Source organism: Myxocyprinus asiaticus, chromosome 42 (genome assembly GCF_019703515.2).
Source record: "Myxocyprinus asiaticus isolate MX2 ecotype Aquarium Trade chromosome 42, UBuf_Myxa_2, whole genome shotgun sequence".
Taxonomy (NCBI): domain Eukaryota; kingdom Metazoa; phylum Chordata; class Actinopteri; order Cypriniformes; family Catostomidae; genus Myxocyprinus; species Myxocyprinus asiaticus.
In genome coordinates, this window is record NC_059385.1 from 28,598,342 (window position 1) to 28,614,262 (window position 15,921).

Sequence of the window (15,921 nt, forward strand, 5' to 3'; positions counted from 1 at the left end):
CCTAGCCTAGCTCAGCAAGTAAAGACGCTGACTACGACACCTTGATTCGCAAGTTCGAATCCAGGGCGTGCTGAGTGAATCCAGTCAGGCTTCCTAAGCAACCAGTTGGCCTGGTTGCTAGGGTGGGTAGAGTCACGTTGGGTTAAACTCCTCGTGGTAGCTATAATTGGTTCTCACTCTTGGTGGAGCAGGTGGTGATTTGTTCGTGGATGCTGCGGAGAATGGTGTGAAGCCTCCACATGCGCTAGGTCTCTGCGGTAACGCGCTTAACAAGCCAAGTGATTGAGGTGAGCCACTATGCCACCACAAGGACTTAGAGCGCATTGGGAACTGGGCATTCAAAATTGGGGAGAAAAGGGGGGAAAAAACAGTATACCCTAGGCTTTGGCTCCATAACATGTGACCCACCAGTAACAGCAGCTCCCAAATATCCCCACCTACTGTTTGAGCCATACTCTACATCAGGCGTTCCATTGATACGGCAAGTGGAGGAGTCCAAACCTGGTCCAAACAGATCTGTCATAAGTGTGTATTCGTGCTTCTCATTGGAAACTGGATCGAAGGTGGCACTGTCACAAGGCAATCCACAATGACAACATGGACAGACACAAGAAAAAAACAGAGGTTAAAAAGTGAGTTTATAAGTTGTTTCCAAGTCTTCACTGAATCCTTTTATTGATAAGATGCTGTCGGAATTTGACTGAGAGACCTGTAATTAAAATGAGCCATACAGATTATTTTGATTTGGGCCTTGCTTTGTATTAATGTTCACTTTCATGGCCCATCCTCCTCTGGCTTTACAGCAGTGCTCGAAGTGAGCTGGTGTCTTGCAGATTCTGACACCTGGTATGGTTATGGTTTGGGGTAGGTGTGGCCTTTAGGGATATTTATGAGTTATAGTTTATGAGTTAGTTCCAGAAGCTTATCATCAGAAATTCCACGATCATGTAAAAACAGCCAATCAGACCTTTGCTGTGTTAACCTGTGAGAAGGGAACTCTTTTTGATATATGGTGCCAGCCCAGTAAGGTGAATACTTTAGTGAGAATTAGTGTTGCTTGAAGATTTCAAGAATTAGTTGTTGAACAAAATTTTGGTCCATTTGAATGAACAAATTTACTACCCTCAAAATTCAAAGACCTTCGTTTCAAGTCAGAGTGAAACGCGAAAGTGTTTTTATTGTCATAAATCTGGTCATCTCATTGCTGCTTGCCCAGCGCTGAGAAAGGAAAATCGGTCGCCAAAGAGGCAGACAACTGAGGGGTTTTTTTGCTCGTACTACGAGTCCGCAGTTTAATTTGGAAGGGCGAGAAATTGATTCTGATAATGATTAGTTTATTTCTTATGGCATGGTTTCCCTCAACGGCCAAGCAGAAAAAGTCCCCGTTCAAATTTTCCATGATAGTGCGGCCCAGTCATTTTCATGTGACAGTGGATTGATATCCACAAATACGTCCTCTGATTTTTATGTTTTGCCGTTACCTGAGGTAATTGAAGATCCGCTTGCTAAATCACAAATTTCTGTAGATTTGTTTTTTTAATTCCCTAGTGAGGTTACGTGAGGTCGCAGTTCTGAAACCCTCTTGGCCTCAACTGAAAATTCTGATGTTTGCCAATCTTCTGATTCGCCTAAGCGTAGGTGCTCTGATTCGCTGTCTACCATTGATGGTGCTGAAATTGACCTGTCGCTGCCCATCGACAGATTGACATTTGTTGATGAGCAGAAACAGGATGTCTCTTCCGTTCATTTTCGATCTTCTGCTGTTGAGAAAGATGTCTCAGCAGAGAAGCCCATAACCCATTCGATTTATCAGTTAGTCTTGTCTTTGCTTTCGTGTGCTCTGTGTAAGACTCCGCAAGAGTCATAAGGTTTCAGTCCAGCCGATTTAGTTTTGGGATACATTGTTTAAGGCCCTTGTAAAATTTTGAAGGAACAGTGGATGTCCAGGGAATCCACTGAGGCCGGCAATGTAATTATTCATTCTGTGAACATTCGTATCGCGTTTGCGATTTATTTTTTATTTATTTTTTGCTCATGCTTTATTTTTGTCTGACGAAAATGAAGACTCATTTTGATTCTGCTTTCATCTCCCCCCACCGTTTATTTCAGAAGGGTGAAAATGGTCCTATTAGCTTTGATTTGGTTCTGCAAGTGATATTTTTCTTATAGCCAAGTCCAAGTTCTGTGAGACCAATTACAATGTTCTTACTTTGGGCATGAAAAGAAAATGTGTGTGTCAAAATAATGTTTAGTTGACAGTGGGGAGTCAAAAAGCCTAGATTAAGCATGTCTAAGCATGCATATTTTTTCTGTGCTTAGTAATCGTTTGCAGAATTTTAGATCATTCAAAACTTTTTACTCTCCTTTGGTTTTTGAGGCCCCTTGTTGTAACATTGTCCAGCCCAAATAAAATCAACGAGGTGTTGATTCTTGGTGGTGGGGGTGTTACATCCTGTGTTTGTTTTGTGCATGGTTGCTGTTCTGCTTTGCTCCTTCTCTGTCTGTGTATGTGAGTGTGTTCCGTTTGTGCTTGGTGTGTCTGTTTCAGGTGCAGCTGATTTGCCAATTCTTTGTTCCACCTGTGTGATGGCGATTTCAGACTCGAAATGTTGCGATTTCAGGCCGGTCGCACTCCTCCACGCTCCCCACCAGCCACCAGACCAACAGCTTGAGTTTCAAGAACTGTGATGGTTCTTTACATTTGTGCTCTTCAGCAATAATGTCGACTCTGTGTTTTAGACAGCTAGGTCTGTAGGGGTGACCTGCCCTGTGACCTGCCCTGTCAGGTTAGTTTAATTGCATTTTTATTTCCTCCTTTCAGGTTAGTTATTTTCTCTTTTTCTTTCTAGGTTGTTTTGTTTATTATTTTGGGCCAAAGGTCACACGGAAGCCCAAATACCTGCTGCTAATTTACATATTTAATACTTTATCTACTTCCAATAAAAACAAATATTGATTCTATGATCTTATCTTCTTGGGTTTTTTTGGTCTGACGGTTGTGCAGGGAGCACACCTCCCTTTACTTTTGTTGCGTCCTACCCCTAGGGGATTTAACACCTATCAGCTTGCGCCACAGAGTTTCATGGCTGAACTTTTGTCATATATTTACACTGGAATCACATTTACGGTTAACATGTAGGCTATCACACGCTTAAACATTGAATGTTGATTCTGTTGCGTGACGATTGTGATAGACCACTGTCTTTCCAATTACTATTGCAAATAAAATTTTGATGTTTTAGGCTATTATCATTATTATTATATGTAGAGACTCAATGAACAAAACAAATCCAGCCATAAAGTTAGCTACAACATGGTTTAGATTTGCCAAATTTGCTCTTATGTGAAATTTTCCATACAAAATCTTAAGGTTCAAAATAAAATTCACAGAAACGAATTCAGAGTCTAAATAAAGGACATATCTGCAGCTATCAGGTCAAAAATAATCTGAATGCCTTAATTATTTCCAAAAGCTCTCTAATAGTCAAACGTGTCTCTGACTCCTTTACGTGCAAAATAAACAGTTTTCATTATTAATCTTAATACATTATGTTTACAAGAACTAAACTGTTATGAAGACTCTTTAAACAAGTGTTTTTTATATTTAAATGTTTTTATAATTTTTAGTATTATTATTACTATTATTATTAGCCTGTTATTGAAAACCATTCAGTACAATATTTATGTAAAAAGAAGAAGAATAAAACGGTCACAGGTGCACAGGTTGAACAATTTAAGAAGTATCTCGATCTGATTCCATACACAGCGTCACTGCTCGTGGATGGGGCCCGAAAGGTTTACAAAACGTCACTCCACTGAGCTGTCGAAAGGTCGAAACTTGAGCAGATGTGATGTTAACAAGCTCACGTGACTACATGACAATGAACAGATTTTATAGGAACCTCCCTCCTCAAGTTTCTGTATGGTTACTCTTTAAACTGTTTCACCGAAATCGCAGTGATTAATTCCGACTACGGCTGTTCTGTGAATTTACAGTCCCATCATGCGAACACCTGGGATTTTTATTTTCGGGCTGGTGCTCGCGCCTTGCGGGTTGATTTTGGATCTGGTCAGCACCGTGGCCCCGAGCTGGCGCACCATCAATAATATCCCTGGAGAGTCCTCTGATCTGGTTCTCCAACAGGGACTATGGGACATCTGCCGGACTTTTACATCATCCCGGGACATTCAGTGCAACCAACAGAACACACAATACTTCAACACTCAGATCGTCCAGATTGCGCGCGGTCTGATGTTGGCATCACTCATTCTCAATGCCATTGCTATCGGCGTGGCATCAGTTGGAGTGAGATGTTGGACGAATAGCGCACCGCGCTGGATAGTCGCTGGCATCGGGGGTCTTCTCATTTTCATCTCGGGGGTCCTCACCATCATCCCGGTGGCGTGGTACACTCACATCATGAGCTCCATCACCTCTTCATCCACCGATATTCGTGTAGGATACTGCCTAGTGCTGGGCTTCATAGGTGGGATCCTGGAGGTGCTCGGAGGTTTGGTGATGTCCATCGGGTTATGCTGGAGTTGTGGTGAACGGAACCGAAAGGAAAGACCGTGGACAGACGTTGTGAGGTCCACGCGTGATCCACCTCCTCCTCAAAGCATGACAGTACCGAGTATAAGCAGTATCAGCAGCGCGAGCAGTGCTCCATATTACTCCAAAGACACTGATATGGACTTCCAAAAAGCGAAGAGGCAACAGGACCGATTTGTGAACTCTCCACACAGAGCAAGACCATACGATTCAGATTTGTAAAAAAAGACTGTACACACTTTTAACCTAGCGAACTAGCGGAATTTACACCACAGAAGAAAGAACGCTTACAAATTAGTACCATGGTTACCAGTTTCTGTGGAAAAATGCCAGAGTTAGGGGCCGTTCACACCGTAGGCCTAAGCGACTTTGCGCTTACACATGAAAGACGCAGCGCCACGAACAGAAAATAACGGAGGTGTCTCGAGACGCGTTTAAGTTTTTTTTAAGGGACCGTTCACACCGAACGCGTCCTTATGGTGAAAAACATTGGCGCGACCAACAGAACGCAGATGAGTTTTTAAAATTTGACGTGTTTTAACTTGACACGGTGTCTAAAAACGCAACGCTCCTGAAAAAAAAATTAATAAAATAAAAAAATAAAATAAAATCCCGTCATACTACGAAAAACAACTGAAAAACAGGGCGGACGGTCGCTAGAACACATTCATTGTGAACGCCCCCTTAGACTACTACAGTTGTTTATCAATCAAATGAATATGAGATCTCATTTAAACTATAGCCTACAATTTTTCAGAATATTTATTTTATTTAATTCCCTTTTTTATGACAATAGTGGGTAAGGTTACCACAGTAAAAATGTTAACTGTAGGCCTAATAAAAAATAAAAAAAATAAATAAAAAAAAATAAGTTACAGTAGCCTGGTAGTTTACAATATAACAAAGACCTTTCAAAGTCAAGATTTTTCATTTTTCACTTTAAATGTGACAAATTAGTTATTAAAAATTAAAATACTCCAATTCTTAATTAATATGCATTTATACAAACCGCTTGTAAGATAATCATACAAGAATCGAAAAAAAAATGCTGTTTAAAATAGTTTCAGATGAATTATATCATATCACACGGTAGGACATTATGTCACTTCTTGACTTGTTATGTCAACCTACTTAGCTATGGTATTTTGGCAGAAACCATGGTGACCATGGTAAATATTTGTAAGGGAACTTAAGTTCATTTTGAGGTCATCTTGGAAAGCACTAATACCTTTATTATTGTTATACTGTGCACTTTATATTGTAACAGCAGTTTATAGCCTCTTATCTCATAATTGTGGTGTCATTACTTTGTTACTAAGTCTAGTTATTTCACTGTTTGTAGCTATGTAAATAATCAGGAACCTTTCCAGTTTGTGCAGTTATACTTGATACAATTACTTTGGACAAGCACAGCACACTTGAATGTATGTAATATAATGTCTCATCTGGTGTTCACAAGACAAACTGACATATTTTTTTTTGTGTGTGTGTGTGTGTGTGTGTGTCTATATATATATATATATATATATAAAGCAACTGCCAATTTTTATAAGCACTGCCAAGATGCCACTGTTGGGCCCTTGAGCAAGGCCCTTGACCCTATCTGCTCCAGGGGTGCTGTATCATGGCTGACCCTGCTCTCTGACCCCAGCCTAGCTGGGATATGTGAAAAAAAAGAATTTCACTGTATATGTGCAAAATGTATAATGTGTGATAAATAAAGAAAATTATTAATGTGACAAATGTCCTAATTTAAAGAAATGTTCCGGGTTCAATACAAGTTAAGCTCAGTCAATGGTAATTGTGGAATAATTGTAACTCATTCCTTGTTCATTAAAAAAATTAAAAAAATAAAAACAGACAAAATGTGCAATTACAGTGATACACCTTCTGTGGGAGTGAATGGGGCCATTCCATAAGAATTAGGATACACACTATTTCAAAAATATGGCTGCAAGTCATAAACATAATACGTGCTAACATGATTTTACTGCAATTAAATTCTGAGAAATTCCAGTGTGGTATTCCAGCAGTGGTTGCCAGATTACAGGGTTTCGTGCATTGCTTCGTCATGCCAACAAAGTTTTAATATTGGATAAACTTTACACAAATAAGGTTAGTATGCAATTTTATCGCATTAAAATCTTGTTAACATGTATAATGTTGATGTCATATGGCTATACTTTCAAAACAATGTGAATTAAAATGTTTATGGACTGGCCCCATTCACTTCCATTATAAATGCTTTACAGTAACCAAAATTTTTTGCCTTTTTTTTTTTTTTTTAAGAAAACGAGGGTGAGATAAAAATTTTTGTGTGTGTGTGTGTTTATCAACATTATGCCTCAAAAGCTGTTGATTGAGTTTCATTTGAATTAAACCCAGAACATTCCTTTAAGACTGCACTGACAGAACTGGTGAATGAAACCATCATAGACATTCACTGCTAAATAAAACAAATATTTGTGCAATTGGACCTTTGACTTAAAACCTCATAGTTAATGAGTTGCCATTGTGACAACTTGCCCCGGTTTCCCCTTTGTATCCCTTAACACGCATACTGGAACTCCAGGTCTATTTGAAACAGTGGCATGCAGCAAGAACCAGTTTGATGAGGACCAGACTTTTGACACCACACCCTTCAGAAGCTAATCAGATGGATCCACCTCCTCCAAGTTTCAGTTTACTTCTTATTTTGCACCAGACACACTTTACCTCTTTCAGAGGGTGACAACAGCTCTACCTGCAACCATGCGAACCCCTGGGATCTTGATATTCGGCTTGGTCATGGCCCCCTGCGGATGGATCCTGGACCTGACCAGCACGGTTGCACCCAACTGGCGCACCGTCAACAACTTAGCTGGAGAATCTTCAGATCTGGTGGTGGAACAGGGAATCTGGGACATCTGTAGGACATCTACATCAACTAGATCACAACTGTGTAACCAACGAAGCAATGACCAAGTATATTTCAACAGCCAGATCATTCCGATTGCACAAGGCATGATGATTGCCTCCTTGATCGTGACTGCAGTTGGCCTCGCCGTGGCAACACCGGGAGTTAGATGCTGGAGGGACAGACCAAGGTGGAAGCTGGCTGCTTTGGGTGGTCTCCTTATCTTCTGCTCCGGCGTCCTGACCATCATTCCCATCGCATGGTACACCTACCAGTTGAACAACCTCAACTCCACCTCGGTCAAAAGAGACCCGTTAAGACCAGACGACATCAGGGTAGGATACTGCATTGTTCTGGGCTACATTGGAGGCATCATGGAGGTCCTTGGGGGCTTTGTGATGTTCCTTGGGATATGCTCCTGCTGCGGTGGTCGCAACCGTGGAGAGAAGCCTCAAACCAACCAACAAAGGCTACCAGCCCGACCAACGCCTCTGCCGAGGGTCAATCTTCCAAGAAATCTCAGTCGGAATAGTGGAAGCAGTGTGCCATACTCTAAAGACTCATTGGATGATGATCTGGACTTCCCACGAGCCAAAAGCCGAGACAGATCTGTCAACACATCGTACGCTGGTAGACCCTATGATGCTGATCTGTAAAATTCTAAGCTTAATATGCACATAATGTGAATTGACCATGTGTGTACCTTGACAATTACTGTTAAAGACCAGATAGTTAGTTGGTTTGGTCATCTAACGATGTTACAATGAACAATTTGAGCATTCACTCCTGGAACGACTTGTTACACCAGTCTTTTTCTTACTTCTACAAAAGAAACATAATTTGGAATTGTAAATAAGCAAAATATAACCAACTATTAAAAGCTGTTCTGTACTTTATAGACATTAAGCTCATGGTATAGTAACAATAATGCTGCAGGACTTTTGTAACGGATAACTCTTTTGGATGCAAAAAAATTGTGCAATATTTCCTTTGGTGTGTAAATAAAACTTCTAAATTTCCTGACATCTTCAAACATTCTCAGAAGATACTAACATGCAATACAACCTCAGCTCAAGAGTATCAGGACTAAACCTCTGTGATGCAGTATAACCAGTAATACAGGTTGTTTCAGTTTTATCACCACTCCACGGCTTGTAGAATGTGGGCCATGTTTGCATTGTCAGGTGATCCGGGAGTCATGTGAACACTGAAGTGGATAATCAAATTTACCGAGATAAGGGACTATGGTCATAAAATATTTAGCTCCAAAGTAAATACCTACTTTATTTGTATATTTTTATTTATTGCATATTGTTATTTTGTCTACACACTGCATATGACTGCATATGCAATATTCTGGGTTAAAAGCATGTTAAGATCTATCGACAGCTTCTGTGGCAAGCTTTTGATTACATGCACATAGAAAATAATTTTGACTCGTAAGTTTGTGGTTTTGCACTTACATTTGAAGTCTACGGGGCTGGTGCACAGCGGTTACCGCCATGAACTTCCATTGTAGGTACATTTCTGTACATACTTTTAAATTTTTGTTCATTTTTACAAATTGATTTACGAGTTAAAGGTAAGCTTTTTGCTCATGTCATCTTGGACTTACAGTGACACCTAGCAGTGTGGATGCAGCATTATTCAGAATCAGTAGTTTTCAGTTACAGATGCCACTATAGAAATTCACTATTCACCAGAGTGAAAGTGTCCAATAACAAGACTGAGTTACTGAGATTAAGCGAGTAGTATTCAGCTGCTCATGTGATTCTAAAATGGCAACCCCCATAAGGGTGCCCCTGCCCCATGTAGAATAAAACAGCTTTTATAAGGTTATAGATATGAGTCTTCATCTCATGTGAGTGGTCAGGATTTTGTACATATGTTCAAAATGACAATTAACCTCGTTAGGAGTAGAACTTTTTCAGTGGGAAAAATTGACTGAGTGCACCTTTAAAATTATTTTCTGTGGGACATGCTTAATGTGAATATAATAGAGAATATTCCATTAAAATATGGACTGAGCAACCAACCAAGTATGATATATTAGTAAATTGAACAACTCAGTTAATTTGCCTGAAGTCTGATCTCATGAAAAATGTGTGGCTGGAGCCTCATTTTGCTAAATAACGTGATGTGGTTCATGACACATATTGCGGCAATTCTCAGGTGAAATGTCCACTGGGTGGCACCAAAAGTGAGTGAAAATGTTCTCACAAACAGATGAGGTTTTCAAAGTTAATGTTTTACTGAGTTTTAAATCAACAAAACCTACCTCCCTATGCTAAACCTACTCGATAGTTTCAGAAAAAGCAAACGTGAAATGAAAAAAACATAATTGCTGAAGCAACCACGTCATTTTGTGGTGCTTCTTTCAGCTCACGCATCGACTCGCATGCTCTTCAAGACTCATACCCCGGACCTTTGCATGGCAAGTGTAACGCTCTATCAGTTTGAGTTATTGTGCAAATGTATTGCATTTGAATTGGCTTGTAAATGTGGTTAATTATGCAACAAAAACGTTAAAACACATCACCTTTTGTGTTTAGAGTTTATTTCACAAGAAATGGTCCATGTGAAAATCATTTTGCAAAAATGTATGTATAGTAACGTGATAAATGTATTCAAAAAGTAATGAATGAAAACAATGAATAAATATATTTATTAGGAAATACCATTTAAAAAGACATGTTAATATTAGTACAGACATTTGGTCTTGAGGCCAGATAATAAACAGAATAAAAACAGTGTAATACATTGTTGTTGTGAAACCGTGCTACATAAATGCACACTTGAAGCAGATACCTGTTGATGGCTTATTAGTCCAAAAAAACCATTCAGCTTTCAGAGTCATTCAAACTCACCAGTCACGAATAAGCAACATATAACTCAAGAAAAACAGCACTGAAATACCTGCCATTTTTCAGCATCTAGTCAATGCACGTTTATCATGATAGACATGCATCACCCCCTGTAGGTATGCCAACCCAACTCATCATCATCTTTGAAATGATGCAAAACGCTGCCAAAAGCTTAATTTATGTCTTTCATGCACAACAATTTTCAGTCAAATTTTCAGTGCTTTAAGCGTTACATTAATACCAAGAGATTTCTGCTAAGGATAACTTTATACATAGTAATTAGCCTACCCTAAACAACACTATAAAGTGAATATACTGTATTTTCATGTACATGTAATTGTAAGTTCCATTATGTGACTTGGAGAACACATTTCGTAAACTCTTCAAAGTGCTTCAAGCTTTAATCATTCTGTTAAGAAAGAGAGGAAGAGATTATTGAATATTTCTCATATTGTAACCATAATAGAGTTCTTTTGAGGCATAATCAGTGATGTATAAATGCCAAACCTGTTCTATATCATGTGGCATGAAGGCATCTTAAAGGTGCACTCCATTTTGTCTTAAAGCTTCTTCAGCTGTCTTACTTCTGTTGACAAAGTGATCAAATGTCTTTTCAGATTATACTATCACTGCACAATTTACGCAAAGCAAGTACTGCAATCACAGAGCTGTGCGTCTGAAAATTCAGTTCCTTTAAAAAAGGCATGAATCACTATAAAGGAGCTTCCACATGATTACAACAAATGTAGGCAAGACCAGGTTGAATATAATACATTGACAATGATGAGGAAATAAAATCTGTGGGTTCAAATCTCACCTCTGCTTTGCCTTTTGCTTTTGCCTGATGAATGCTAGCCCAAAAATCAAGATGATGAAGCCGACTATGAAGGCTAGCACACCGAGAGTGAGTGGTATGGAGACGGCCTCATTGATCGTATCACTACAGATGTTTCCTGTGTATCCCAGCTTACACTCACAGGTGGGCTGGCCGTTCACCAGCACACATTTACCATGGCTGCATTTCAGATCGCCACAAGAGATCAGATAGCGAGACACGCCACCGTCAGTGTCCAGAGGGTTGAAGGTAGAGACAGACGTATTGAAACTCTAAAGTGCAACAGGGAAACACACAGACTGTATAAACAAGCTCTGTTTATATTGGTGAGAAACCAAAGCAAGTAATAAATTTGATCTAAAAGTGTGGTTTCAAAGGAAAAAATATTAATTTACTCTGTGGGTACCAGTGGATTGTGACACCAGGATCGTCATCACAACTCAAAGCCTAATGGAATTCTAATGGATTTCAATTATAATTTGGAACCAATCCTGATGGAATCAAACAAGAGAGGCTTAGGCTACAATTCACACAGTGTTTGGGATCGACAACCATATTTACTTACAGGTGTGACTCTTGTTCATACAACAGGAGCAATTTAAATACTGTTTGTGTGAACAAATAACCAAAGTCAAGCTCGTTTTCTATTCTCATGATAGTATGTAGCCCAAACTCACTCTCAAAATGACGTCTGAGTCCTGAAAATTTAAAGGAGTTTTTTGGTTTAGAATTCGGTTTATATCCGCTCTGTGTGCGTCAATCGAACCCTATTTAGCACTCTAAAACAGGACTGACAAATGTTTTCTGCAAAGGTGTTAATGTACACTCAAAAAATAAATAAAATAATAAGAGTAAAATTAAATGAATAAAACTTGAATAAATTACATTTTATTAATTCAATTGTGAAAGATTACTCTATTCAATTTGATGAATTTCTTTTATGAAATTAAAATGTGTAAATCTTAAAAACAGGCAAAACATTTATTTTATTTTTTTTGTAGACCAAGAATCCTTGTAGAATCAAATAAGATCCATTTGGATGAACTTCAATTCATTTTCCCCCCATTTTGTATATATTAAAATGGGAAAAAAAGAAATGTAAGTTCATATATATATATAATTTTTTTTTTTTTTTTTTTTTTTTTAAACATACTTAAAGTTTCTAATTTTCTACTTGGATGACTGTCTTGTAGATTCCATTAGGATTGGTTCATAAATATGATAGGATTCCTGTAGTAATCCATAAACATTTCTTATTTATTCATTTATTTATCTATTTATTTTTTGACAAGGGATAACTGAAGAGTGAAAAGGGAACACACATTTAAAAGTGATTTTGAGACTGCAGTGGAACTGAAAAGACAAAATAATTTTAATACACTACCAGTCAAGGTTTAGACACACCTTATTCTTTACCATTACAAATTTAAACATTTTAGAATAACAGTAAAGTCATCAAAACCATTAAATAACACTTAAAGTTTAAGACTATAGTAGGGACCACAAAATATTTTTTTTTCTTTTTTTTTTTTTGTAAAGAAATTCATGAGAAGGCACAGTTTATATTTGTCTACAAAACTTTTGATTTAAAAAAAAAAAAAAAAAAAAAAATCCAAACTTTTGACTGGTATACATAATTTAATTTTGTTAAAGATAACGCAGTTCAATTTTATGGAATTTTGTTATGAAATTACAATGCTTAAATCTAAAAAATTATTTGTTTTGTGCACATATAATAACAAATCCCTAGTTTTAGTAATGCAAACTTGACCACTTTTACTCTAATTACAATATTTGTCCAAACAAATGAAAGTACCTGTGCATATTCATACATTTAAAAAACAACTTTACAAGCCCTTTTTTTCAGTAGCACATAAAATCAATCAGAAAGCATACGAATTCAGTTTAAGGCATAAAGGTGTCCTCAGAAATTAGTCTGTGAAAAAACACTCCCTCATGCTGCATTCAAAACAATATGAACATGTTCAAATAGTCTACTTACCATTTTTTCAAGTCGAAGGAAGAAAATGATAGTGTTTAGCTGTATACAGGTAAAAAATGCGGTAAAGAAACCATGTGGGGAAATGAAAACAACAGCTATGAATGCACTGACAGGAAGAATCAAACAAATACTCAATGTTCCCAAGCACAAATGAGACCCACCCATTCATTACAATGCCAGGTACATCCAGTGAAATCAGACTCCTGAGATACTCAATGGGCAGGGAAGAGTGAACTTCCGTTTAGCCTACAAGGCAAATGCGGGCCTGATCAAGATAGCGACTGCTGTAACAGTTTAACAACACTTAAATCTGTGTTGTTTGCACCAAAAATATTACATTTCCTCTAGCTGTAAGGCGCATTCAGCGTCATCCATCTTATCCAACGCCTAATAAGATCACGTGATTATAATGACCAAATAACTTCAGTATAACCTAATTAACGTTCATTATAAGCGCCGTTCGTATTTTAGCGGTCAGCGTGACCTTTGCGACGAATATTAGCGCCATGATTTACTGTATTGTGTAAGGGTCGTTCACACCGAACACGTTTTTGTCCGTCCGTTTTCAGCGTCTCAGTCATGCAGGAGCGACGCGATTTATAGACGTCATACCAAGCTTAAAACAAACACAGTTTGTGGTAGTCCGATGGGTATTCTAAGTAGCCTACCCCCGAGAGTGGCATACAAATTCCTAAATCATATATGTTATGTTCATTCAGCACTACAGAACAGCCTATAGAAGCGTATTACAATAACTGTACCACTGCAGCAGTGAGCAGGATTGGAAAAGGTAAAGACATGGTTTTCCTTGATTCATATAGGCTCAATAATTGTTACATTAGTACTTTTATAAGTCGCTTTGGATAAAAGCGACTTATAAATGTGTCTTCAGCATATTTTGGAAAATAATCATGAATTGTTCCAAAATACTAGAATCGATTTGTGACAGATGTCATTGTTATATGATTAAATATAAGCCTAATGTTATAGCAGGCCTACCTGCTCCACTGACAGAAGTTTAAAAATAGGCCCATGTAAACTCAATGCAAGACAGAGCTGAAAAATAATTTAAGGATAAAAAGACATTAATGCAATGGTTGTTGACAGTAGGCCTGCATGTAACTTTATTGTGCTTCAATTTCTTGCACACCCTTTTTTCCCCCCATTGCACACCCAGAGCCGCGTTTCTGGTTACACCACTGTTCTCAACTGGTGTCCTGTAGTGATGTCAGATTCAGTATGATTCAGAGGGTTGAAGACAAAGTGAATGCGATGAACTTCTGAACTTCACTCACCGAATTGAATGGGGTTGTGGTTGTGTTCGACTCCAAATGAACCTTTTTGCAGTTTTTTTCTTTCCAGATGTGTTCTCTACAAAGATTGGCATTTCTTTCCCCTTCAAACTACATTCTGCAGGCTGTTTCAACTGTAAATATACCCCCTCAATTGTGTGGCAAAGATTGTATGCACCAGCACTGACAGTAAAGTGAACAAACGGAATAGATAGAAGATAAAAACTCAATGGCATGGGCCTGCATAGATCAAGTTCACAAGAAACTATTCACAGATGAACAGCTTTCATACGCACACAGTAACTCAGTCATAATTCACAAAAGAAAGCCACTTCCTCTTTTTTTTTTTTTCCCAGATACAGGTTCATGTTTCAGTCTAGAGGGAGATGGGTGGAGTATTGAAAGTAGGCCTGATTTTGCATATCCAAACAAGACAAACAAGTTTTGTTTCGTGCATAGTCTGAGTAATCCAAAGGCGGGAAAGTGAGCTAGCGGTACATAAGAAACTCAAACAACAGACCTGTAACATCATTCACAATGCACACTTGACTTGTATTACACATACTTACTATATAGCTGTCATATATTCATGAATCTCAGAGCCAGGGGAGGATGGGCTCCCCCAGCAGAGTCTGGTTCCTCAAACACTTTCTCTTCACTATACCACATCTATGAGTTTTGTCCGTGCCACAGTCACTTTTGGCTTGCTCACTGAGGGCTAACAGACATTAAGGCATGATTATCGATAAAGCGGTTCACGGTGGGCTCTCAGACATTTCTGCATGATTTTCTATAAAAGCTGCTTCGAAAGGATGTGCATTGCAAATAATGAGCTGTAAAATGACTGCCAAGCTTTGAACTAGAGAGCTAGAACTATAAAATAAAGACTGAAGCCTTTACAACTGAGCAATTGCAACTGTAAATGTGTGAGAAATGCATTGCACACTACAAAGTGGTACATAGGATTGAGTAACTCATCCCTTTGTGAAATACCTGGCTTCTCGCATATAAGAGTTAAGGAATGACTATGATTCACCACTAGCCATTTCACAACTACATATTTTGTCATTGCTTTTCCTTGCCAAAAGTAAACTTTATCAGCACTGCATAAATACTTTGAGAATTCCAAGCACCTGGTGTTAACATGACGTTTTGACGTCTGATGCTGGTACATGTGACAAGCCCGTTTCTTGACAAATATTAGACATGGAACGGTTTACACTGTAGTTCATTCTAAAATGTTTCTCAAATCTTTATTGGAATGAGAAATGAATCAACAGCAGATTTTTCAAAATGGCAATAATTTTATTAGAAAAAATACATACAAAAAAAAATTAGCCGACAACAGGGTTGGTGACAGCGGGAGTAATCGGCTCCTACGGGAAAGAGAAAAGTAACATGTTCAGGTAACATTAAATTTGAATAAACTTCCAAGAGAAGGGGTGAGCTGAAAAAGGAAACTTTGATCTGTTTGAAGCAA

At 38.3% G+C, this 15,921-nt stretch overlaps 2 protein-coding genes across 2 annotated transcripts; both read left to right on the top strand.

Annotated features, from left to right (window-relative positions):
• Positions 1-3,806: 3,806 nt before the first annotated feature.
• LOC127432659 (claudin-23-like) lies at positions 3,807-6,675 on the top strand. Its single transcript, XM_051683997.1, has one exon. It carries the CDS (start codon positions 4,004-4,006, stop codon positions 4,772-4,774), a length of 771 nt encoding a protein of 256 aa, XP_051539957.1. The 5' UTR covers positions 3,807-4,003; the 3' UTR covers positions 4,775-6,675.
• Positions 6,676-7,156: 481 nt separating this feature from the next.
• On the top strand, positions 7,157-10,720 carry LOC127432655 (claudin-23-like). Its single transcript, XM_051683993.1, has one exon. The coding sequence runs from the start codon at positions 7,304-7,306 to the stop codon at positions 8,102-8,104; it is 801 nt and encodes a 266-aa protein (XP_051539953.1). The 5' UTR covers positions 7,157-7,303; the 3' UTR covers positions 8,105-10,720.
• Positions 10,721-15,921: the final 5,201 nt, after the last annotated feature.